The sequence below is a fragment of the Bombus huntii genome, chromosome 13 (assembly GCF_024542735.1).
Source record: "Bombus huntii isolate Logan2020A chromosome 13, iyBomHunt1.1, whole genome shotgun sequence".
Taxonomy (NCBI): domain Eukaryota; kingdom Metazoa; phylum Arthropoda; class Insecta; order Hymenoptera; family Apidae; genus Bombus; species Bombus huntii.
The window spans coordinates 4,979,974-5,006,434 of NC_066250.1; the positions used below are offsets into that span (position 1 = coordinate 4,979,974).

Here is a 26,461-nt window from a genome sequence, read left to right on the forward strand (position 1 = left end):
CGCGTCCTACTACATTCTGCATCGTTCTTCCGATTACTACGACTCCATTTTTTAGTTTTAATATCGTTTCCTAAGGTCGTGACGAGATTTATGTATCTATTTTACGATCAGAACAGATTAATATCGTCGAAGAACAGACGCTGGTACGACGATAAATTAACAATCGGGCAGTTTATCGAGCGCGAGTTCGTTTATGGAGAATCGAGAACCATCTTTCATCTTATGTGCACGCGTAAACCAGCAAAATAATGTTTACCGTGATTTTTGCTGACTTTTAGAACGGAGTTCATGATTATTCGGATACTTTGGTTGATGTGTGACGATAGTATGAAAATTTTATCAGGATGCGTAAGTTAGTGGTTAATTCATTACTACTAGAAAAAGCGATACTGAATATTCTAATGAAACGTGTAGACTTAACAAATAAATTTAATTATCTGTGAAAAAAACATGGTCCTAACACGAGGTATTACCGCATATTATCGCATATTAATTTTTAAAAATCTATTTAATTGCATGAGAATATTGCACATTAGAATATTTTACATTATACGTAGCTATGATAACAATAAAGTCCTTGCAGTTTTGTCAATTAACAAAATATTTCCATAAGAATCTTAAACTATTACGTAAGATTAAACGCTTGCAAACGTCGATTTTGTCATTTCATATCGGCTTTTAAAAGTCAATTTCTGTTATGTGATTATTTCTGTCGTGACATTACGATAATTTCAAAGAATAAATCCTTGCAGTTCGATCCATCCAGTTATCCATAATTTTCTATCTGTCAAAATATTGATTGAAAAAATAAATAAATCTGCTGATAATATTAATGTTAATATTAATGTATATTCATCGATTATACGAGCTATTATTTCAGCTAACCGCTTTGCTGCTGTGTTTGACTCACGTATGCATGGAAAGGGTAATGTGCGGTGTCCCATATACGTATCAGACATTACCTCACTATCTCGTCGTTCTCGCTAGCATAATGCCGCAATCATTGTCCGTTCTTTGCCACGAATTCGATGAAAATTCATTAACGTGGATATTTGCGAACAAACGTCCGCGTAATCGAGATGTTCTCCAGCTCGGTTCATTAATTTTATAACGTTGAATAGCCTGGCGACTTAACGACTAACCAGTTTTATGGAACAAGATTATCACGTTGTGCGTCACTAAACTTCTTTCTATCAATTTGTCTTTCTCGTTGGAAAAATAACCGTGTTTACTTTAATTAAAGTGGATAACACTATGTCGTGTTAAATACTTCTGAAGATCCTAATTCAATTTACGAGAATCGAAAACTAAATTAAACCTCGCTTTCTTCTCCTTTTCGACGAGACAGATAAATATTCTAGAGCCTTTCGTTTTTCCCCGACAGACTCTAATTGTATTTAAAGCGAATCATTTCCAAATTAGTTTGATAATTAAATATACGTATCGATATTTTTCTTCGTTACTATTGTTATCAGATTAAATCACGCCGTATATGCGAGATTTTTTCTTTAAGAGAAACGACGATTGTGATGCCGTAAAATAACTAACTCGTTAACAAAAACAAATCTCCTCGGTCTATCGTAGAATGCGTTACTATCTGAAACATCGTCGCACAAATACGACAGAGGATTCGATACAATTTTTTGCATTTTTTCTCCATACACACTGTGTATTTTTATGCGTTACGTATACGCTGTATATTTTTGTAGGTTCGCAAAACATGAAAAAATATATCGAATTTTGTAAATTTTTCCTTACGATATTCAGAGGGTGGAAAGGCTTGACGAGGGTGATATTTGTCACGAACATCAACTGTTTTAGAACGTGGTTACAGGAATCGTTGGTCATTCGTTTGGAAACTTAGTTCCCTAGTTTCTCCTGCGTCTCTCGGTCATTAATAACACACATCACGAATTGGCAGGCCAATGATCATTAATCTAGCGGCAATCCGCGATACCGAATGCAATGCTATACCAGTTACACTGAGACTGGAGTGTCCCATAAACTTGATCGTTCCACCGAAAATCGTTTTGACCAATCGTCCGATTGTCACGGCTATATTTCGTTGCTTTATGGTTAATCAAACCCCCTTGGAACATTCACGGAGCACATGGGAAATGATCGTTCTCGTTTTTCAGAAAGAGGATCAGGATCAGGAATTGCCACCGGACGAGGCGAAGGACATTCGAAAAACCAAGTCGGATCTGTAAGTTTATCATGGAAAATTCTATTTGTTTTTTTTTTCGTAACACCTACGCGAACAAATTTACATTTTTCTTTGTTTAGATTTCTCGTTTATTAGAGAAGGCGCGCGTAAATATAAACAGTCCACGTATAAATCGCGTTTACTTTGGTTTAGTTTCGTCTCGTGTGTTCAGCGACTCACAGAAAGTTGTTATATAAAACGTTTCGAAACTTCAGTGGTGCTATAACGAGACACGACTGCCACCATTATAATGGAAAAATTTGAAAAGAATCCGAGAATGTATATAAAAGTTACAAGATATTTAATGGAAATCCACATATATTTCGCAGAGATTACAAGAGTGTTTAAATAATCTTTAATATTCAATGGAGCCATTTGTAACGCTTGTTCTATGTCTAAAGTGGCTATTTATGTCGTACAATAAATTTTTATTGAACATATGTTTTCAGTGTCTTTTGCAATTTCTATTTCAGATTAAGATTTCAGATCAAATTTCGTCACAAATAAATATAATTACGACAGACGTGTCTCGTTACGGCGTCAGTGAAATTTCAAAGCGTATCGTACAGCACACGCGATATATTCGTAAAAGCGATCGAGCACTTTCGTAAGCTAGCCGACAAATGTGGAAATTGAGGGCCTAGAAAAATACCAGCAAGAGGAAAGTGGCGTTTGTGCGTGCTACTCGTGAATCCGATCTCGAAATAGTTTCATGATCGCTGAACCGTAATTTTAGTCTAAAGTGTAGGTTGTATGACGCAAATCGAAGCTGTTAGGAGAAACAGGAAATCGTCGCGGGCATTTGCCGATTTCACACGGATTCTTTCTAATTACAGAACGTACGAACATCTTTCTACGTTGTTACGCTGAGTAAACTTGTGCAATGTTTTATCTAACCTAATTTGACCAACTTTATCCGCGAACGTTTCATTTATTTAGCTTGAATCAGTGTGACGAACAATCTATTCGATGATAAGATGCGAGTTCGTTCATAACACTTTCCACTTTTTAAGTATTCTGCATTCTTAAGAGCAACGCTATAAATAGGATCGTTTCTATTTTTGAAATGTAGTTATTCTCATCTGTTGACGTCATCGGTGCGTTAATATTCTTACCTGCTCCGTCATTTGACGTTTCATCAAGTCATATTCATCGCTTAATTTTATTCGACCTTGCTAACGAGATTAACGAAAACCTTTTGTGGAAAAGGAAATCTTGCTTCTCTGGATCTTTCCTCTGTTGGTGTTATCTTGCTTCTAGTAGAAATAATTCCTGCAACTGGAAAGTTTTCTTGCCATTAAAAGCGATGGAAATTCATTTGAACGAAGAATTATAAATTCGTGTTTCGGAATTACTCGTTTCACTTTCTAACTATAAAATTAATCCAATTAATTAATAGCTCGCAATAGCGGGCGTGTGTGTGTGACATTATTCTAAAGGTACGTCAAATTAATAATTCCCGATCGATATATTATATAATAGCTTCTTTTAGCAGGGTCCTTTTATTTAATTCTAATGAAACAGATTTTTATGTTCTACGTCGAGAAATTCGTGCATTCCCTTGGAAATTAAAATTCAGCTTTATTCCCGTGCTATTCTTTTGCCTTAATTAATTTTTCTCCCATTTTGTTATACTATTGATTTTATCAATCAATTCTAAAAATTGACCGTATTCAACTGTTTTATTCAGAATATTCCATTCTTCAGTAAAAGCAGTTGATAATATGAAATTTCCTTTTAATCGGCAAATAAACTTATAGCTGGATTTAATATCGGCATTTTTAGCAACAAATATAATACATACATGTGTACAATTTTATATAATTTATCGGCAATGATTTAAGGCTTTGGACATTAAAGATTAAGAACGCGATAAATAATCGTATTGTGGGAGAAGAGCACGATTTGTTCGTTTGACGCAAACTTCGCTATGTTTGAAGCAAACGTCCTGTATACGAACTTTCCACACAGTTCGCACTGGCTTCGCTGTTTGCACAATTCTTTGGACTTGGTCCTCGAACTGCTATTTATTGCCACTGTGTAATCCGGACACCTCAAGCTAAGGGACACTTTTTCCCTCTTAGAACAAATCTAAAAAGTTTCGCAATATCTCGCTAACACAAATTTATTTGTTTGACCCTCGATTTGCGTCATGCCCTTTCCAATTATTTTTCCAATTATTCGATAAATATTATTCAATTGATGGGAAAATAACGTCGATCTCGTGAATATAAGAACGAATCGATTTACCTCAAGTTAGGATTTTTTGAAAATACGAGAAAGCACGGAATTTTTCCTCGGTGACTCTTGCTGCGAGAAATTTTTTCTGAGTTTGCAAAATAGAGACTGGGGCAAAAGATAGACTATTTCGACTATGGAGAAATTGAAATGACATAATGCGTCGAAATGGCAGGGACGTGGTGAGGTCTATGGAGCGGATATACGCCGTACCATCGGAAAAGCTGCGTGTCTGGTCTATTTGGCTCACGAACATCGGGGAAATTGCCGACGAATGGCAGAAGTGGTTACGTGCTCACATCGATTTTGTTATAAGGCTCGCGGAAGAATTGCAGAAGGCCGATGAAGCCTTGAAACAGGAGGAGGTAAGTTTTGTTCCGTGTAACGACCTGTTCCGGGTCAGACCGATCTTAGATATTTATGTCAAAGTGCGATGGGACAGAGGGCGATGAGAAATGGACGCCATTACACGCAATGGGGATTCTATTCCGAAATTCATTCATAGTTACTTACAGTGAAAATATAACCGTTCATGAAAGTATACATTTTATATGCATTATCTTTCTACGTTACTTATTCCTTTTATAAATTGAATTTCACGTATCAAAATCAAGATACAAAAGCCATTATTTCCACTACATTGTTTAACATTATTCAACATTTATTCAACACAAAATTTCGACACTTCGATTTATTAGCAATAGCAATTTAATGTCGTTATCAATATAAGCAGAGTTAGGTTTGCTTACGATTGCAATTACCAATAAGAGAACAATTTTGGAAAAATGTACTAGGTTACTACTCGCATTCGTAGAATCGATCAAGAGCTCGAGTTCGTCTGGATATCGTTCTTCGATAATTTCCAGCTGACAGAAAAAAGATAAGGTTGTTTGGTCGCACGTTCGCCAAACGAATACGACGAATCGGTTATATCTTCGCTGTAGATATGGCAGAAGTATCGTTAACAAAAGCCTAGCTAGCCATTTAAACGAACGATACGCGTTACGAGCCAGCGTAAATACCTTGGAAAGTCGTGAAAGCTCGCCGAATGAAATTCCGACATGGCGAGCGTAGCTCCGGCGACGAATTTCAAATTTCCAACGTAAATTACAAGTTTAGCTATCGTGTTCATATCGAAACGGATGGACGACGATCCCCGGCAGAGATTGCCGATGAAGTACGGGAAACTTTGTATACCTGTCCCGATGAAAATTCATCGACTCGACGCGAACTTGTGTTTTTTTTTTTTTATAACAGGCGATGATGGCGGAGCTGTTGAAAATTTCATCTTCTCCCCAAACAATATCGTCGGTTATCAAATTTTCCGATTCCCTTTATCATGGATAGAAGCCGACTGCGGAGAATCGGCAATTCGCTGGCGCGTCTAAACATCGGAAATTTAATTTCGTCAAAGCTTCCTCGTGTTCCTAGCGAAGTTAAAGCGCACGGAGGAGCGTGATTTACGCGAATCGCATCTAGTCGCTTAACCTTGAGCTTTCGTTATACTGTACGATATGAAGGCAACGTTGTCTCGAAGCTCAGGTGTTTGTGCGCTTTTTCAGTCTGTTTGCCGGAGATTTATACACGACGCTGCATGCTTCAACGGCGAGGGAATGCGTTTAAATCTCTCTCGGCCATCGCACACACACAGCCACACACACACACACACATACACGATTTTCCCGACATGGTTCTTGTGAGTAACTTGGCGAGAGAAAAATGGAGAGACAAAGAGGAGAGATAGAAACTTATCGCCGCATAGCGTTTAAGAACGGTCGCCTGTCTGGCAGAAATGTCATAATTTCCGTCATTTTTTATTACTTAATTCTGTTTCTTTCTTTTCGTGTTCCTACACACGAATATTCGTAGACACCGTTCATGAATATATTACGCGTAGTACGCTACATTTTGAAGTTTCATTGGCGCGGTAACGAAACACGATTGTTATTATTATACTGTTAATACCTGAAACACGAGAATGTACTGTAGAAGCTACGAGATATTTAGTATACTATTTAAACATTCAATTATCCATTATGTTAATAAACATCGATATTCGTTTCGCTAAATGAACGTCCGCAGCAAATGTTTTGTAAACTGTGTATTATATTTCCTGGTCGGTTTCAAATTTGACCAAAGTAATCGTGTTACTCGTGTCTCATTACACTGCTAATGAAGTTTTAATACGTTTTACGTAACGCGCATAATATGGATATATGCATAAATGTCTTCTACAGTACGTACGTATTCGAATACTTATAGAAGTATTGTTTCCTCGTATGAGAAACAAAAAATATAACGTGAAAAATAAATACAATTAGAATAATTAAATAGCAGATGATATTAGTTTCCGCAGTATCCAGTGACTTTTTCGTAGCGAGGTAGTCGTTTTAAAAGTTTGTACGTCACAGATACACACACACACACACACACATGCATACATACATATGTATATGTCGCTGTGTCGTTTCGCAGGGGCGGTCGACCTTGAGGACAACAGTTAGTCGAAACGGTGGACGTTGGACGATGAATCGTAGCTCACTGTAATATATTTAGTCGGGAGTGCAATGGGCTGGCTCGTGTTTTAATAAGAGAAGCCAGGCCGTGGAAAAAGTCAGGGCCACGGTGAACGTATTAAAATTAGGTCGGTACGTCAATGTAAAAGTAATGAATTTTAACATGGAGGATCGCGTGACTGGTTGATTGACGTCGAGATAACCTCGTAAACAGAACATGGATTGATTGTATCGAGCTCTTTGGCTTAAACGCATTAACAGAAACCGCAAACGATTAGCAGTTCCGGCCTAATCGAAAGCGAGTATTTGCAACGTAACTCTAAACTGTCCGCCGATCGATGTATGCAGTTCGAGGCAACCGTTGCCGTCTCACGTTTCCCTCGTCTCTCAGCTGGCAGGAAGATAAGCGAGTTTAATTTTCATTTTAATATGCATTAATCGCGCGACGTTTTGTTTGCACGGGCCAAACTTCCAAGCCATTCGTGTCACGGCGAACGAATCGTTCTTCTTTTTGCGTTCTTCCATCCTGCGACCGGCTATAAATTACATCACTTTCATAGACATAGTCCATAATTCTACCATCTGCGTTTAAAGTTTTGCCGAACTTCAGGATTAGCTGAGGGTAGGTTTTGCTTGAGATTTCGCATAATCTGGGGGAATCATACGCGTCGAAGTCGAGGGTTAAGCGGAATTTTGAAGAAAATGAAAGGGCAAACCGTTCGATATGCAAAACTAGTTCCTCGGTTTTCATTCACCGGTTTTTATCGTGCAAGTAGAAACTTTTCTCTCGCGTCCTACAGATTTATTAACTCGCACTGCTTCAGGCCAGGGCCCAGGGGAAGCAACATCTGTTTGTATACGAATGTATATACGATAGTTTATGATAATACACCATTGTTCGAAAGGATCTGCTTCGCTAACTGTACACTTGCCTTTAACTTTGGCGAGATGTATTTTAATTACAAAATTAGAAATAAATTCGACTGCAATGATTCTATTCTTTGGAATTATCATTGCCACGCATAATGGAACATTACGGTGCGATTAAATTATTCTTTAAAGGAGTATATCACGATGAAGGTATCGCATGCAATTGTCAAACCTGATAGTATCAGATTCTCGTGGAAGTATTTCATTACTTGACAAACTCATTTTTGACGAACGTATTTTAATTAGAAAATTATTCTTACGTATATAAGTACAATTAAAGATAATTCCCAGATTATTTTATTTTATTTTGATAAATCTGCAGACTTACTCAATGTTTCTAAAGCGTCTTAATACCCATAGTCAATAGCATGTGTCAATTATTCGGTCAGTTCGCGTTTACCTTATTAAATTTCCCCAAAAATCTACGATACTTTGTCTCAATTATCTGTTGGTAGGATGGATACCAGCCAAGAATCGAGCCGAGCGAAGTCGCGGCGGATCAGGAAGAAGAAGAAGTTCCTCGTAAAGTCGAGGATTTCGATCAAGGTAGAAGAAGAATAACTTAATCGTAGATGTCTATGAGTTCCGTGTTTCTTTCGTTCGTTTTCATCTCGGGGCAATGCAACGTAAAACTAGTGGGAAAATATGAGCGAGATAGCCGTAATTCCGAAAACGCATACCGTAGTGGTTGGCGTCGCACTTATCACGAAATAAATCTAAAAGTGTGGTCATTGTCCTCGCGTTGGTGTCACGTAGTGCTTTTACGCTGCCCTAAACAGATTTTACGACGTCACGTAGCATACGAAGCTGTTGCCAGACAGCAGGCTTTATCTTAGAATTTTCTGTATTTAATAGGTAATTCTATTAAATGTATACCTGTTATTGCGCACTAAATTTCTCCCAATGGGACGGCGAAAACGCCAGGAATAAACGGTTTCGAAGGGACGAAGGAAGTTTTCTTTGTTCTTCCCGCCCTGTTCGGGCGAAACAAAGCACCGTTGTCGTCCAACTTTTTCACCGCGATAAACAAACCGGAGAAGGGCTGGTCGCGATTTAATTAAGACGAGTACCACCGAGTTCTGCCGCTTATACCGTGTAAAAACCGTAATCTAAGTCCTTCATTTTGGATGATTAACACGCGATATTAACACGCGATATTAACACGCGATTAAACTGTGAGAATTATTTCTTCAAGGAAACGTCTGTGAGTTATAAGATCATTTATACTGTAGCTTATAAATAATTCGACACTTTAGCTATGTTTAGATTTGTATCAACAATGAGTGTATAAATTAACGAGAAATTAATCGTCAAACGCAAAGTGTTTATCAAAAACTAAAATAATTCCAATTATTTGTCTAAAAACTTACAGCGTATTTTGGAGATTATACTCGCAGTCTCGCATAATTCTGATCTGTTTGTCTTTGTTTGGGCTTTTGCCAATGTTTCACTGCACGTATAGATATTATTTCCTTAAGATCAATCTTATCGGGACATTCTCGTAAAACGATAACAAAGAAAATAAAATCAGTACTACATAATTGTTTAATATGATTTTCCAATCAAATTGTATCTTGTCATTTCATCATCCTCCGTTTCACATTCATATCATTGTTACAGGAACCATAGAGGAAACGGGCGAAATTTCCCTGGCTAGAACAGTTACAGATGTGACGTTAACAGCAGAATCGCGAGAGACTATAGAAGCAAAATCGAGAGAAACATTCAAAGAAGAATCGGAAGAAACATCACCAACGAAATCGGGAGAAATGTTAACAGCGAAAAGATCAAACGAAGAAGAATTCGCGAAGATTTGGCCCATAGGCACACCATGGGAGCATTCAGGAATAGAGGAAGAGGATGACAGCGAGCCGTTCGAAGTAAGAGCTTTGCTGGTGTCATTAAAGATAACAGGCGCTTAGCTTTATCACGCCCAGTTCTCGCAATCCCGTAAGAATCAGACCGATCGTTCGAGCAAAAGTCTCTCTAAACTTTCCAATCTTCCTTCCGTGAACAGCGTCGCTCTTCATCCTAACTTCCAAACTTTCGTTTACACCCCGTAAACCGTTATAAAAAAGGGAGTTTCTTTGCAGCGACTGCCCTTACCGAGGACCGAGGAAGAGATGAGAGAATTTCTAAAGAATTTTACGCACGAGGCGACCATCTACCGATCCTATTATAAGCATTGGAAGGACACTGCCGATCTGGTAATAGCCCCATGACACCTTGAACTATTCCTTTTGTCTCTTGCTTGTCGCTAAAATATTAAAAGAATCGGACATTTGATAATTGCGAAGAAAATTGCACAGTTCATATATTGAGTTGGCAACTAAGTGATTGCGGATTTTGTCATTAGATGGTATTGACAAAATTCGCAATCGCTTAGTTGCCAACCCAATAGATTCTGTACATTTTAATATACACGTGCAATCGAAGTTGAGTGAACTATGTAAAAGGCAATGAACAATTTGAAAAGATGTTTTGCGTTATAGGCAATCAAGGAAGTTGGAGGTAGATTGGTGATAACAACGTTCCTGGTGCAAGGCTTGGACAAGTTTGGCAAAGTGAAGGGTCCGCCTCGTCCAAAACTATTAGTGAGCCCGAAATCTGTACGGATTTCACGTAAGGGTAGAAAGCCTAGGAGAAGTGGGAAACGTGGCACGAAATCCAGCGGGATTTCTTTGAATGAAAAGTCCGAGGGTGACCCGATTTATACCGCGCCACATGAATCAGCACCACAAACAGTCACGGTCGACGAGGAACAGGAAGAGCAAGAGAAACAGGAAGAGCAAGAGAAACAGGAAGAGCAAGAGAAACAGGAAGAACGAGAGGAACAGGAGGAGCAGGAAGCTACGTCGACCAGGGAACCATTGAAGGAATCGTCAAAAGTATCAGTGTCTGCAGAAGTACGTTTACTGCCGCTACATTTCTAGATTGTTAAGAGGTGCTAGGAGATTTCTTTTCCACATTGCACTGATTTGGAGGAAAATCTGTCAGGAAATCATTTTTTCACGTTGCACTGATCTTCAGAAAGATCAATTGTTCGTTAAACTTCTCCATTGTGGGTGTTTCTAAGGAGATTTCGTGCTACGTGCATCATACACCTCAAAATTTGTAGTTCAGTTATTATCAGACTACTTAGGTTTGTGCATTTTTGGGAAATTTAAGCGTGCGAACTTCATAGAAATCGTACGATATAGAAAAATATGTAAAGCAGAGTAAAGTACTCGTTAGAATATTTAGTAAGCGAAACACATTTCTATTTGTGTTCCATGCCATTCGTAACTCGATTGTTTACACAGAAAAACATTCGATGTAAAAATTTATAGATCGATCAACAGTTAGTGAACCATTTCTTTTTTTTTGATAGAAAACGAGAACGAACACGGTCAAGCTTTACCGAAAGCATCGAAAGGACTGTTTTGTCTCTGTACGTTGTGTTGTATTTGCTCGATACATCCCTGTGTTCCAGAGGTTCTTGTTGATTCCTCGTTCCATGTTTTCACGCATTCTCCCGTTGTTTCCAATTTGTATCGTTCGTGTCTCGACTCGAAACGTCTGCCTTTTGATTTTTCGTTTCTTGTCGGGTTTTCAAGCTCCATTAGAGTCGACGCGGCGCACAAGGCGGCGAGTTTTTTGCGCGACAAGTAGAAAGAGTTCGCAATAACCGGACACGGAGGTCGTATTCCGTGAATTACAAGGCAACTGACGACACGGTACACTCTCGACTAAGCGAGAAACTCTCGAAACAATTTTTATCTGTCGTTTTATAAGTAGTGCGAGTCGATCTTTTGTTTGACGGCCGAGAGTGGAAGAGGTTCGCGTTTTTCTTATTTACGAGAGATCCACGGTCGGTAGTTTGTTACAGCAAGTAATCCATTTAATCGAGCGATTATGAAGAATCAGCTGTTTAATCAACGTCGAATTAATTCGTCCAGTTAGGTAACTTTATCGTATATCGATAAATTCTTTTTTACCTTCTCTCTCTTCTCTGTCGGGCAAGCTTGATAAATATCGGATTAACGTGCTGTGTCTTCTAAAACTTCTTCCCTTAACCTTGCCGCTATCTTCGAAATTTTATATTTCAATACAAGCAAATTCAATTTTCATTTTTATTTTAGCGAACGAAAGAGATTTTTATAGTTGTAGAAAAACGTTTAACATAGAACGGTTGTGTAATAAATTCATTTTCTTCTTATTTTTACATTTTGAGAAGCATTATAGAGACGTTACTTGTGCTAGCTACAGTGGACAAATATACGACGAATAATTAAGTGACAAAATCAAAAAGTTCTAGTACCACCAAAAGAATAAGAATTCTCATATTTCAATCAAACTCTAATTCTTTGTAAACAAAATTTCTATTTGTAACATGTAATTTTTAAAGAGATATTTAGCACAGAACTGAAACGACGAGGCATGTGTACTAATTACAAATTTCTTTTATTTTGTTCAAACTTGAGACATCTAACGTTAGAAAAATACAATTGCGTTAAAAATGATCGAAAGATCACCAGTTGATTCACCATTATCGAGAGAAAAAGAGCAGTAATAAACGATTCAATAATACTTCTCGTTCAATTGCTACTTGGGACGCGTCTGATTTATCTGCGTCGTTTTCACTGGTAATCGAGCACCGATATAAAATTCAATTGCTGCAGAAGTTAAATATTAAAAAAGCGTATCTATGTCCAAAGACGATATTCGATTTTCATTTTCAATGAACTTCTCGCAAATTTTTATAGACGATGGAGAAAACGGCTTCGAAGACTGGCAGGACTACAGTGAACGAGTCGAAGATTGCTTCTGTAAGGAGCCAATTCGCAATGGTGGAGGCTGACGATTTCGTGAGGGACAATGCACGTTCTTCCGAGCCTGTGCCTTACATCTTTTATTTGACGGCGGAGCCAGATATCGACGTAGCCATAGAACACGATGACGAAAAGGTCATTCCAGCGGATACCGATCGCGAGCACATCGTTGGCGCTTACAAACGCCTTTTCTTCAATCTCACAGACAAACCCTGCAAAGGAGGGAAACCATGGATATAAAAAAATTATAGGAAAATCGATTAAATGTCATAAAATTACAAGCAATAATGAAAGAAATTTTCGCAGCAACGCAGGTGCAGGCATCGTTCGTAGCGCCATTAAATGTAAATCGAATCGAGCGAAATGGTAAGCGAGTGTAATCTAGTGGGTAATTGACAAATATTTTCTATCGGATACAGACAAAATTGTGGGATTGCAGCTATCGAAAAAGTAACGAACCAGTTGCACAATAAAAAATAATGCAGCTGCATGGAGCGTTAGCAAATGTTTGCACAATCTCTCGACAATAATTCATTTCGTTGCTTGCTGCTCGTGATACTGATATTTAATAGTACAAATACCACGAGCGAAAGAAAAATCCCGAACGAGAACAGAAATTCATCTTTGGAATAATTTCGATGAAATCGAACTCGGTTATGAATTTTCAAGTAAGATCATGGAATTAAGGTTTCTTTGGTCGACTTTCTTTCGTAATTGATTTTTCGAGCACACGGAGCCTCGTTGCGACTATCAGATGGTCGGATAACAACTACGCGTCGGAGAAAAATAGCGAAAAATCGAGTCGTCGCTGGCAAGACAGGTAATCTTCGATCGGAATTTTTCGGTTACGAACTCTGCGCGGTGACTGGTAATAAAATTCATCGATCAGTTGGAAACATAAAGTTTGAAACGAGTTTATGCCATTTTTCGCGGCAGCTGCCTCTCCTCGTCCCGACAGATTTCGTCCGCAGGTTGACTGGTGTCTCATGACGAGCAAACTCTACCACGGCTGCATTTAGATTCCGTGTAATATCTGGATTCGACATCAAAGACGATGCTTCCTGTCAGAGTCATCCAACGTAACCGATGTCGGATCCACCAACGGCTTATTATACAACGTCAAAGCTTATGTCCGTGTTTGGCCTGTTCTGGCATAACAGACGTAATTTTAGCCACAGTTTTCCATAGAAATATATCTCCCGTAGAAGGTTCAACTGGAAAATGGAGGAAGAATTTCGTTCGGTGTTTGTCAGCACTTTGTTCGATAATCTCCTTTTCACAAAAAATTCTTTCGTTCGTTCCTAGCCTATACCATAAGATGATTCTTTCGCCGGTTAGCTCAGAGGCAATGTCTCCATAGCGATAAAATCAAGTCGATATATAACACGGAGCAATGTTTGACGTCATCTATCAAGTGGCAAGGTTTTGTTTCTATCAAGAAACACAAATATACTTGATATTATACTGTTGTTACTTTTTAAAAAGTGTTTCATTCAAAAGTTTCCGGTGATCGCTAAAAGAATATCGATCACTTTGAAACAATTAATATTTCGTGAGTTTTCTTACTTTACTACGTCTTCCAGAGATCTTGTCGATTAATTTTTTAATAAGTTCATTTCGCTAAATGTTCTTCGGACAGTTATTCTTGTTTCTCATTCTACATTTCACACGACCTGATACTAACCTTTCATTTTTCAAATTTCGCCCGTCTGCTACGGCTCGAGGTACCTCGAAGATGTTAACTTCGATACGATCGATCTTAAGACCTTGTCATGTCGTAGGATGACGCACAAAGGGAATCCGAATCCTATGGAAAAGTTGAGAAAGTCGAACGAAGATCTGTTCGAGTCGTCTTCTCGAGTTACAGCGCAACACCTGTAACGTATAGTTGGGAATTTCCCAAGCACATAAATCAACAATGCGGCGAAAAGTAACTGGTCTATGGACGAACTGCTAGACCGATGTTTGCCATGGAACTTTCGAAATTCTAGAATGGTTTGTGTCCGAGGCGTCACCTACCGATGTCGTAGCAAGGGTTCTACATCGATCGTTCTTCGCCGCGATGTTATAGTTGTCGTTCACTGCGAGCGTTTCAGAGAGACTAATTAAGAACTACACAGGTGTAATTATCGGGAACACAAGGAAACAGGTAGCGTGTACACTGCGAGGATCGTACGAGGCGCATTATCCAGCGGTGTAATTAATTTTGAACGATACCAAGTTTCAACGTGTCCATGGTTACCATGTTCTTGTGTGAGTTTAGGGTATTTTCTACCATAGGTAGAAGGTACATACCAGTCACGAAGAATGAGAGTAACGCGATACACGAGAGTCGTGTAGAAAAGTTATCGATTTAATATTAAACGAATAATAAAAAAATATCGTGAAAATTACGAGTTAAAGCAGATACAGGAATTAGACAATTTTTTACGATTATTACACAACTTGAATAAAAGTACAATTGATTTAAACTACATAGACGATCGTTAAAACTCGGAGATTTACTTACAACTCTCTCGGATTCCAATCACATCGTATTCTTAAGTAACTCGAACACAATGAGAAGCTCGCCTCGAGGTATACGTCCAGACGAGCTCTTATGTGAGATGAATTTGGTATCATGATACTTACCCACGTTCAACAGCTTTGAGACAGTGAAATATCATTTCGACATCTACGCTATCTGCCATAGATATTAGGACACCTGAGCTCTGTTACACACAATTGAACTAATATTCAGAGGATATTCGATTTCCGTTCAATTTCCAGCTGGAACATTCTGGGCAATCTGCACGAGTTTCCCTCGTACGATGTCCTTTTAAAAATTCCGACGTTCCACAGCTTACTATGCCCAGGGTAGATGTATCTTCATAATGATTTCCTCTTCTCGACTGCTCGAATTAAGTCGCCAGGAAATGGTAAAAAACGATCATCCTCCAACTAAAAAGGTTATTCAAGTTTGAGTTACGAGAAATTTAGAAAAAATTCTCCTTTCTTAAAATCTCCGATATCTTTTCCAAGCGATGTTTCTTCCCCCTGTCCTCTCCTCTCTCCACTAACTTCACTCGTCGTATTTACATCTCATTAATTTTAACGACCACTGACTTTTTCTAGCTATAGCGCGACACGGGTATCTCGATGAGAGGACTGTGTCTCTCGGAAAGCCCGCAGGAAGATTACTTTTCGGCGCATAATTTTCAAAACAAATTTTCTAAGAAGGTAAATGAACGAAGCGAAGAAGGAAGAGCGATCTAAAAAACTGGTCGCAGGGGGGTAGAACGAGCTAATAAAGTTCAAAGGGTCTGTTTACCAGGCCGCGATATTACGAAGTAGGACAGGCCTTGGAGGACTTTCTTGGTTCCTCTCTGTATGACGGTTCTATTTGACGACCCCATTAATTTCATCTGCGTTGAAACGACAGCAACGTCGGCTCACAAAATCCGAAAAAGCGATCTCATTCGCCTCGAAGCGGCAAGATCTTTGTCATTCTATCCTGCCTGCCACTGTACGAGTGATTTATTAGCTGTGAAAGACACGATGCAGATGGCACGTGAAATAATTTTTAATACACGCGTATCGCTCGATCGCGAGTCATCGCGCTGCCTTTTCGTTGACAACAGAAATAGAGTCTACATTCTATATTGACCGTATCAGTATCAGACGTGATTTACAGCTGACGTTATAGCTCACAGCGTTTCACCTAGGGCTATCGGTACTTTCTCAACTCTCTAGTTGAGTGTGATTTATAATAGCTGGATCGAATCGCTGGTCCCAAGAATCGTGTCCATCCACCCTCGATAACCATTGTTTCATCGAGTTACCAGAGAGAAATTAAACGTACAACATTTTGGAAAGTTTCAGCGGAAGATTTAATGGGACGTAAGTTTAATTGAGATCATTGTTTCCGCGAGTCTCAGTGGGGATTTCTTTCCGGTTTCGAACGGTTGCTGGTTTGGTTGGCTTGTTTTGCGAAACACACGCGTATGCGTACCGACGAGAAATGCTCCAGGGTATACACATCTGGGGAAAAGTTGGAGGATGAAAACAAGTTGAGAAAATTGAACTGCCAAACGCGCCCACGAGTATCGTGAAACAAGGGCCTCGAAATGGTATCGTGTAATTCTTTGTCATTTTATCGGTGACTTAATGTTAACTTGTTTTCTTATATTTTCAGAATTTACTAACATTTATTTATTTATTTAATACTTAACAATATGCTATCTTTCTTTCTTTTCTATAGAATATATCTGAATATATCACATCGAAATTAAGAATGCTAACAATAATGCGATTAATCGGAGGTAAATTATTCATTTAAAAATCACACAAAAAAGCAGAACGTTCGTCGAATCTACGAACCAACGAAGAAGATTATTATTTTATTACTCTGTTATTTTTACAAATTCATCGTATCCGAATATGACGGTGGTGGAGAAATGATTTTTCAGCACGGCCGTTTCGTTTCGGCCTAGCCCTATTTTCACGGTCTAAAAAGCGGAGCACTATTAATATGATTCGAATTCTGTCGAGCCCGCGGTGATTTATTGTTCCAATCGCAGCACGAAATACGGGGGAAAAGCAGTTTTGAATCTAGGCTTATCGATCACTGGCCGCGAGCTGTATGGAGCCGGCTCTCGGGAACAGTAGAAACAGACGGCCATATGTTAGCCGCATTAGTACGACGAGTGACTTTCAATCAGCTCGCGCTACCAACCTCTTCACAGAGAACACACTCTAAACGTCAATATTCGAGTTCCTGTTCTTTTCTCTCGCTTTCGATTTGCTTGCTACGATGATCGGTCGAACGGTCTCATAGTGACTTTTTTTTTTCGTACGAAATTCGATTTCTTGTTACATCCAACGAGAGATGAATTTATGAAAGCGCTCGAATATAAGTCAGACGGGACCAGCGAATGTAGAACTCTTTTTTCGTTCAGTTCGAAAGGGAAACATTCTTATAGAAAATTATAATATCACTTAGACGAGTTTTTACACCAAGCTACTAATTAATTTATTGATTAAATTATCGGTGTGCTAGTTCTCTGAACGCTATAGACGCTCCAGGGTCTCTGCGTAGTCCTGAAAGTTTTAAACGGCGAATGTGCAAGTGTAAGTTTGAAAGTTATGTTTCTTAAGGATATGATACGCGTGATAACAAATTTCGATATTTGGTTCGCAAAGATGGAACGTTATTTTTGTGTTCGGTGGTGGATACAATTTTTGCCTACTTAGATTTTTTAATAGATCGCGTATTAAGTAAGGGACATTACCAAATTATTTGATGTAAATTCTGCTCTTCGAAGATTCCAGATATTCGTCTAATTTTCAATCGAAACCTCCAACGTTGTTTTTTTTCTTTTCTGGCAAAAGTCGAATCGTTTTGATCTAATGCAGTGCATGGCAACTGATTGCTGTCTGAAATGAAAATGTTGCTCGCGTATCGCAATGGTGTACCGCATGCTCCAGTTTAATAAGGGTATAACGAACCTCGGAGAATCGATATTGCGATGAGCGTAAACAAGTTGTGGACAGAAATTGGAAAATTCAGAACCGGCAGCGTAATATCTCGAGCGGTTTCGTTTTAGAGAAGGAGTCTCTGTCAGAAGACGAGTGAAATTGAAAATCTTTTCAAACGTTTTTAATCACAGGATTTTATACGTGATAGCGTCGCGTCCAAGAAACGTAGAATTTCTTAAAAATCGATATCGCTGCACCAGATTCTTCGAACGATTGATAAGCAATATCCATAGATAATACAAATTCGTAGATTTCGTTGAAATCTCACCGAATGGTTAAATCTGCGAAACAAACGTTAGAGAGGATTTGATGGTAAAATACGATTAAATATTTCTCTGTCGGCGAAGCTCGAAAAGCTGCGCTTTGAAATTGCCGAGCTCAGCAGCTTGTTAAAAAACGTGAAACCTGCGCGATATCATTGGGCAGAAGATTCACACGCTTAATACGATATGCTCGTTAGTCGATTATCGCGGTTGAAATACGTAAGTGCTATTTATTAACATTTCGTAGCACGTGCTGACTATGTAGATATACGACGATTCCTTTGGCCCCTGCGGGCTTACACACCATGCGGAAAAAAACACGATAATTTCGTTATCTCCAGCAAAACGAGCTGATTGCGATCCCTTTCAAGACGGTGAACTTTATTTATCATCCGTGAGAGCGGTCGGAACACAAGAGGAAACGGAGGGTAAACGCGTACAGGATGCTGTGAGAACTTATCAAACGATTCGTAGTGCTTTTCAATTTTATCGTTCGATCGTTAGCAATGTTCTTTGAGCTAGAAACGTTGCTTACAGAGCAGCTTCCTTTTCAAACATTGTAGCATTATATCTTTATACAGAGGGATCTTTGTTTCCACGATGCTCAATTCCTAAACTATGAGTGAAAGTAAAGAGTATACTGAAACAAATTTCAAAACTGAAATATCTATGAACCGAAGCGAATCCTACCATCTTTTAAGTATTAATACGATCGTGTAATTCATTGTTTTTAATCGACAATTTAAATTTATAGTCTATTAATTCTACTACTACTAGCGCATTATAAATAGTAGTATTAGAGTTTATTATAAGAAGATAGGAAACGCTGTTTCTAGTTCTAATTAGCCAGTAATTTGTATATTTTGACAGAATTCAAATACCCAGTGTTACTATAAGCCGACGAAAATGTTCGAACGTTTATGAACGTTCTCATCTCTACCGTGATATTTTCCTAAGAAAGTTTTCGAGGGTGCTCCGGTTAACTCTGCCAGTTCCGTGGAATATTGCGATTCTAACGATATTTTGCCTCGGTTACTTCGATTCCTCCCTTTATCCGGTATCGTCCGATGATATTAAAAATGTTGCAACCGATCGTTGTTATCGGCGTTTTATTCTGAAAGCAGATTTGCCAAACTGCTCTCGGATGATTCTCGAATTTACACGGATAGATATCAGATTTTCACTCAGGTTTCCTAAGATCCTTCAAAAATCGATGTCTTGTTAGATATTCACCTATACAAAAAAAGGGGAGAAAAAAAAGAAAGGAAGAAGAATGGTTATGAGCGGTTTGTGAGCGACGTGAAAATCCATGGGTCGCGAGAATGTGCACTTTTCGAAAGTAAAAAGTTCTCGTGCGCGACGCGGCCACCCATCGCGTTCATACGACGAAAATGGGAAAAAGTTTCGTTCGGTGAGCAAACGGGAGCGGATATCGACCATTATGCTACTCGAATTGAAATGTGCCTCAACTTCCCGCGCTCACCCGCGCTCTGTACATTGCCCCTTATCTTTTTATTGAAATATTTTATACATTCATATCGGTGGAGAATCGTGTTAATAAAGTAGAACGCTTTGTTAACTCCAAGAAGTTAAGAAAGGGACCAGAGGAAGAAAAGATAGAGGGGAAAACAATGGAAGAGAAGGAGGATATCGGAAAAGGATACGATAAGTCACACTTTCCATTTTTTATAAGAGATCGATCTTAGAAACGCGAGGTTGAAACGTAAATTATAACGTAATAGAGGGTCGAAAGATTTCAAAATAGGCATCATTCGATGTTTAGCGTCGATGATCTGCGCTTTATAACGGGAGCCATTAATAGGAATTGCACGAATTTCTGTGGCTGGCCACATTTAATTTTCTCGATAAAATTGAATGACTTCTGGGAACGGACGTGGAACAAAGTTTAATCAGACTTCCTTTCATAAATTTTAATTCAGTGCCGAAAAATCTAATTTCAGTTATTGTTTGGTCCTGGGTAATCAGGATGGTCACGTTACCTGGATTGTGTATAAGCTGTTTGACAGGATTGACAATTTTCAAATTTGTCCCTTTTGTTTTCCACGCGGAAGCCTGACAATGTACCGGGTTATAGATAGTTATCGTTGGTTTTGCATTGGCGAAGAATCGATTATGGCCACTTTAGTAATCACCGGGATATCGAATTTTTTCTATGGGAACAAGGGAATTTCGTTTAAAAAAAGATTAGCTTTAGTCTCCGCGCGAAAGGCTATCGCTCGACGAATCGGCCATTTGCATCCTCGCCGCTGCGACATCTCCGGAATTTGCATAAATTCTTCCAATTTTTCAATGGCCTTTCCGTGTCGCGCTAAAAAGGAGAAAGGGAAAACTTTGAACGGTTATTCGAGTTAGAAGGATATTTTAAGCCAAGCTAAGTAATTTGTCCTGTGATTCACCGAATTCGGCTACGAACAATTTTTATACGACGTGTATATCTGAAAATAAGCTAACTGATCGCTTATCAGTGATGTAATAAACAGTAAAATATATCGTGTACTGACCTCTTATTGACAGCTCGCATTAATCATAGCTTTTTACGAGGCTATAATTTCTATTCACCAAAAGAAAAGACGTCGAATGTTAATTTTCTCAATAATTGTGACTATCCAGTAGCACGAGTATTGCATATATATTACTTTATTTCTGCGAGTTATTTTCTCGCTCATTTTCTCTGACTCAAGTTATTCTATCATAGAATTATTCGAGTTATTCCCTCATTTTTTATATCTTCTCTTGCTGCATATAAAGTACACGATATTTTCTCATTCTTCCATTATTATATCACAGGCTAATAGTGTCTCAGAATATGCAACAAGTACGGTTATTCTTTGCAAGCGTTGAAGATTGAGTTTTAAGATGCTGAGACTCAAGTGACTCAAACAACCATACCTTATCATAATTCCTTTCTGCGGATCTGCAATTGTACAATTTTCACTCCCATTCTTAAGGCCATTTATTTCTTTCTTCTTTTCTTTTTTATTTATTTTTCCATCTCTTATCCTCATTTTATCGAAATGATTTCGACGAATGTCTCGCGCGCCACGAAGACCGCCCTGGCAAAAATTGAACCGCATCCTTTGGAAATTAATACTGGAATACTTTCCCGAGTGTCTGCCGGGAAATTCCAACGATGGGACGTGATCTCTCCTTGTCCCGTTCCTGCATTCGCGCTGAGTAATCGTTCCGTAATGTCGCGGAGAGAACGATGCTACTTTATCAGCCCTCGCCGCTTGTTAACGCATCCACAGTTTAAGAGAGACAACTGCAAGCACGTCGACAGAGAGGCGTTAACGAACGCGTATAATTCATGGAATAATAACGCTGCAAGGATTAAAGCGAATTACGAAACAGATTTCCCCTCTGTTAACATTTCTTTTCTCTTTGTCCGTGATTTATGACGAATGCTGGCTTCGCCGATGATGTGGATCTTCATAAATACTGATTTAGTAGGTCACCCAGTTTATAAACAGTCACGCGTTTCTTCTTTAATTCCTTGATTTTGTTTCTTAATCTGCGATTTACTTGACTTGAAATGTTCTTTCAAATTTCTACTCTCATCGATCAGGTCACTTGGCTTCCAGTTACTTGGAACACTTCATTAATGCGAACTTGTTACTTTAACTGACTGGAGCTTTCAAGCTCCAAATAAAGTTGAGATGCATTAAACATCTGCTCCTGCCTTAGTTAAAAGTCATGACATTTCTTAGATAATTTCCTAGTTACAATCTTCGCTTCTAACATACCTGTAAAGAATTATGTCGTCAATTATAAACGTTTGGTATTTGCTTTGTACTTTAATACATTACTTTCGTATTTAAGATTTCTCGTACATCGCGCGTGAAATTTTGGAAATCTTTTACGCGGTCACGTTTTGTTACTTAATTTTCTCCAATTCTTTCTTCAGAAACTTATGCTTTTTTTTCGTTCGAACACGTACACGTTACTCGTGATGCAAGCAGAAGCCGAAGTTACGTAATGGAGGGTAGTTTGGACTAAATGTTTTCGTACTACGGTGGACGTTGGTAGTTCCACTCTTCGGCGATGGTCACGTCGCAGCGATTTGTCAGGATAATTAAGCGGCGCTTATTCAACCGGCGAAAGAAACGTCGATTGCGTTCGCTTCCGAGCAATTCGCCAACTCATTACCACAGGCCGCTAAGGCTCCGTGGTAATTGCTCCGAACCATAGTTTTCCTCGCCGAGCTGTGTGCTCGATTTTAACATAGTTTTTGTGGCGGATTTTAAACTTGGCCCCGACCTAATGTAACTCCTATTAATATTCCTCCGTGCATCCCAGCGTTTTTAAATCGTGGCTTGACCCTGCGCTTCACGTTATTCCATTGCTACGACGTTTGTTTTAAAAATCCACCAAACCACGTTCCTCATTGGTATTTAAATATTTTTGTTTTACGTTTATCGAAGTAAAATGGTTAGCAAAAGTATTTGCACATACGATCGTTTCGACGAATTTCTTTTCTCAGGTTTCGTACACGCTTCATTTACATTTTCGTATTTCGATGTCTGTTCTCCTGAAAATAACAAAATACGAAAGTCACGCGATTTTCAGGCAACGATTTAAGGGCTTGGCCATTACAGGGTTAACAATTTTTCATTTTGTCTCTGCGAAAGAAAAATATAAAGTGGCGTGAAAGTAATAGCATCTTAAGTTTCGGCGCTTGGGAAAGTTACTTGGAACTGTGCAAGAATTCCACGGTGGTAACAGTGGCTATATAACTCTATATTTCGCGTTACCTTTGTGTCAACTTGTACAATATTTCGCAATAATACGATACGAAGGAAATATAACAAGAAAGTAAGCATGTATAACATAAGAAGCAAGTATAACCCAGAAAGAATATTTTTATATGACTGTCAATGATTGTGGTTTCGAGGTTTCGAAAATCCAAGCTGGATCTGGTCCAATCGCCTCCCGAATTTCACATATTTTGTCTCAAGAATCGCAATAGTCCGAGATATGTACACTACATCGTAACGTATAATTTTTGTTAAATTCTAAAGTGCACATACGTGCACTTTGACAATATTATCTGAGTTATCGTTGAAACTTTTTCCATCCATACTTATCTTACTTTAATCGGTCTAAAAAATTTAATAAAACCTGGGTCACCATGAATGACCATGACGACGGTCAATGTTTCAATTCGAAATTAATAAAGATTCACCATCTCGTTGAACGTAATATTCCTTTCGATTCTAAATAAATTGAACACTGCTGTACGAAATGTTTTTCAATTTAAGCTTCTATTACCGAACGTCAGAATACGTAGCCGTGCACGCGTAGCATTGCCATTTCCTCTCTCGCCATGGTATTTTGGCCGTATATCGAAGAACGGTTCCGGCAACATACGCAGCGTGCGCGTCGCAACTTAAAAAGCATCAGCAACTTTCGTCGTGGAAGAAACTTGGCCGCCATCGAAGGGATTTTCGCTGCTTGCAGATGCATGATGCTTGGTTGAAAGTTATCCTGCTGCCATGCCATTTTGCCAGCTACCGACTGCAAGTGCGAAATCTTTCGTACATTTATGAAAATCGTTGTGGAATAGAAGACAAATCCGATGGAAGAGAAATCCTGTTTGAAGAGAACGAGATATGAAAACGATACGGTTCGTAACGAAATCACAGGTTGGAAAAATTTCAACAATAAAAAACGGCCGAGATCTTATCGTAGTACTTTACTTTTCAACCTCTGGTTCTTGCACTTTATCGAAACGATTTCCACACACGATAAATGTTCCTTCTGCTCGCTTTAAAAATGAATTACACCCTAAAAGCTTCACGTATGGCAACTTTATTGCGCCTGACATGCGATGTCGCCGTAATTTCTCGCCCAAGACTTACTCTTACCAAAAGGATTATTAAACTTAAACCTTCTTCGGCAAGCATATTTCCACACTTTCCGCCAACAAACTCACTCATTTTTACTACACAGGCCTAACTTTTTCTACTGTTCTAGGCTTTCGAAAAGACTTAAAAAATGTTTCGATACTCGTATCGAATTCCCGTCCCTTTCTAATAATTTTTGCAAGATTTTAAAATATCTGTTATTGAAAAAGGATTTGTAAAAATCTTCTAATTTTGCAAGCGCTACGAATTTTTCCAACAACCCGATATTATCTAATATGTAAGTCTCCGTTTCGTTTCTTTCGTTCCATAGACACGTTGGTTATTCACATAGAACGGTACTTGGAATCAAAGCGGCTAGCGAAAGAATCGCGAATTTGTCAATGGACAATAGAATCCGCGAGTTTCCTTGTTCGCGACATGGAGTTTGGATAAAATAAGAAGAAACGAAAAGGCGATGTCGTGCTATTCCAGACGATGCCATCGATTTATTCCCCGGACAATGAATAAAACGTTGAAACCTCTTGTAGCGGCGGGTTGCACTATTCAGAGAGCGCTATAATCAGAGAGAAAGGGACAGAGATACGAAAGGTTGGATCAGGTGCACCATTCATGTTGCACGCAAATGGACATCCAGTGCTATGATTATTTATATCTGGCGCCGTGTAATTTGTTCACTGAAATTCGATGCTGAACGCTTGCCAAAACATTTTTCCATCCTCTTTTTCTCATTCTTATTTATTTATGTATTTACTTACCGTTTACAATAAAAAAAATCTCAGTAGAATATACAGGGTGAGTCTCCCAACACGACGACCTAAAATAACTCGTAAGTTATTCGTGGTACGAGAAAATGTTTGAAAGAAAAATTGCATGGTATCTAGGAGGACATACAGTGTTCTAATCTAAAAAAATAATAATAATATATATGAAATTAAATAACAACAGATACATTAATAATATGAAAGTCTGAGCTGACGAAAATAGCGATCGAGGCACGTGGCGCGTATTCAACTACGGTAGTATTAATCTTACTATAAAAAATTAATGAGACAGTCTATTACACCATTGAGAATATTTCTTGTACAAATACGACGTCACGAGATATTTTCCCACTCGTGACTGTTTGTTTCCCTCTTGAAACAAAATGGAGTGAAAAAAGCGGGAGAAAATCGCGGAAAAGAGAACAGATCACGGGTGTATTCCATGGACGCGGAAGCACGAGGAACAAAACAAAAAATCACGAGGAGATTACACATTTCGACGGTGCTTCTCTACGAGCGATCTGGAACGGTGTGTAAAATCGAGTCGTTCAAACACACCGGTCGCTCTATTGTCGTCGATCGTTTAGTCCACAGTAAATTTTATTTCCCTCGACACTTCCGCGAGCTGCGTGGTAAAAATCGAGCGACGTACATTCAGCGTACACTGTGCACGATACCAGTTCGATAAAGCGTTAGCGTACACCGTGAAAGGGGAAGAGAATCGCGCGCGAGGTCGCGACCGCGGGAAGGGTCGGAGTTTGTCAGCTGGAAAGCCGATTGTTCGCCTTGTCCCCGATTTTATGATCACGGAAATTACTGGCTGAATCTTCCCCGGATACAGGGACAAACAGGTCGCCTGAAGCCAATGAATATGTATATAATCGAGAAACATGCATCGAGCGTGAATCGAGTCCGTTTATTGGCACGCCAACGTACACTACAATTTCGATGATTAAACCAGCTTTACGGTTCCGTCCTATTTTGTTCATCGTCTTCATTGTTCCATCTTCGAGCTACTCGAGCGTTCCGCGATCGATTTCGTCGCTCGCGGTTCTCCGTAGGACGCCCGTAAACAGCGTAGATCGTTTGCACGATTCGCCATCTACAATTCATAAAAACGATTTCGCGTTAAGCACAGGTTTCCGAGCGTCAGATGTGTTTGCTTTCCATCGCGATCGGTTTCTATGGCGAACGTGAGACAGCTTCGAGGATAAGTCATCAAGTTGGATTATAGAAAGTATTCCATGGTTATACCGATTTTCCATCGAATAATATTTACCTTTCATCGAAGAGTTACAACGTTTATCATCTATCACGTGAGGATGTATTTTCTA

At 39.0% G+C, this 26,461-nt stretch overlaps 1 protein-coding gene across 2 annotated transcripts in view; it reads left to right on the forward strand.

Annotated features, from left to right (window-relative positions):
- LOC126872253 (cilia- and flagella-associated protein 251-like) overlaps nt 1–25,344 on the forward strand; it is an 88,835-nt gene extending 63,491 nt beyond the window's left edge. For both annotated transcript variants that reach the window (XM_050631963.1, XM_050631964.1), the window contains 7 exons: nt 2,139–2,206; nt 4,620–4,809; nt 8,346–8,436; nt 9,511–9,770; nt 9,984–10,097; nt 10,383–10,796; nt 12,636–25,344. In XM_050631963.1, the coding sequence (XP_050487920.1) occupies nt 2,139–2,206; nt 4,620–4,809; nt 8,346–8,436; nt 9,511–9,770; nt 9,984–10,097; nt 10,383–10,796; nt 12,636–12,941 (1,443 nt within the window). In that variant the 3' untranslated portion in view covers nt 12,942–25,344. The remainder of the gene's footprint in view (nt 1–2,138; nt 2,207–4,619; nt 4,810–8,345; nt 8,437–9,510; nt 9,771–9,983; nt 10,098–10,382; nt 10,797–12,635) is intronic.
- Nucleotides 25,345–26,461: the final 1,117 nt, after the last annotated feature.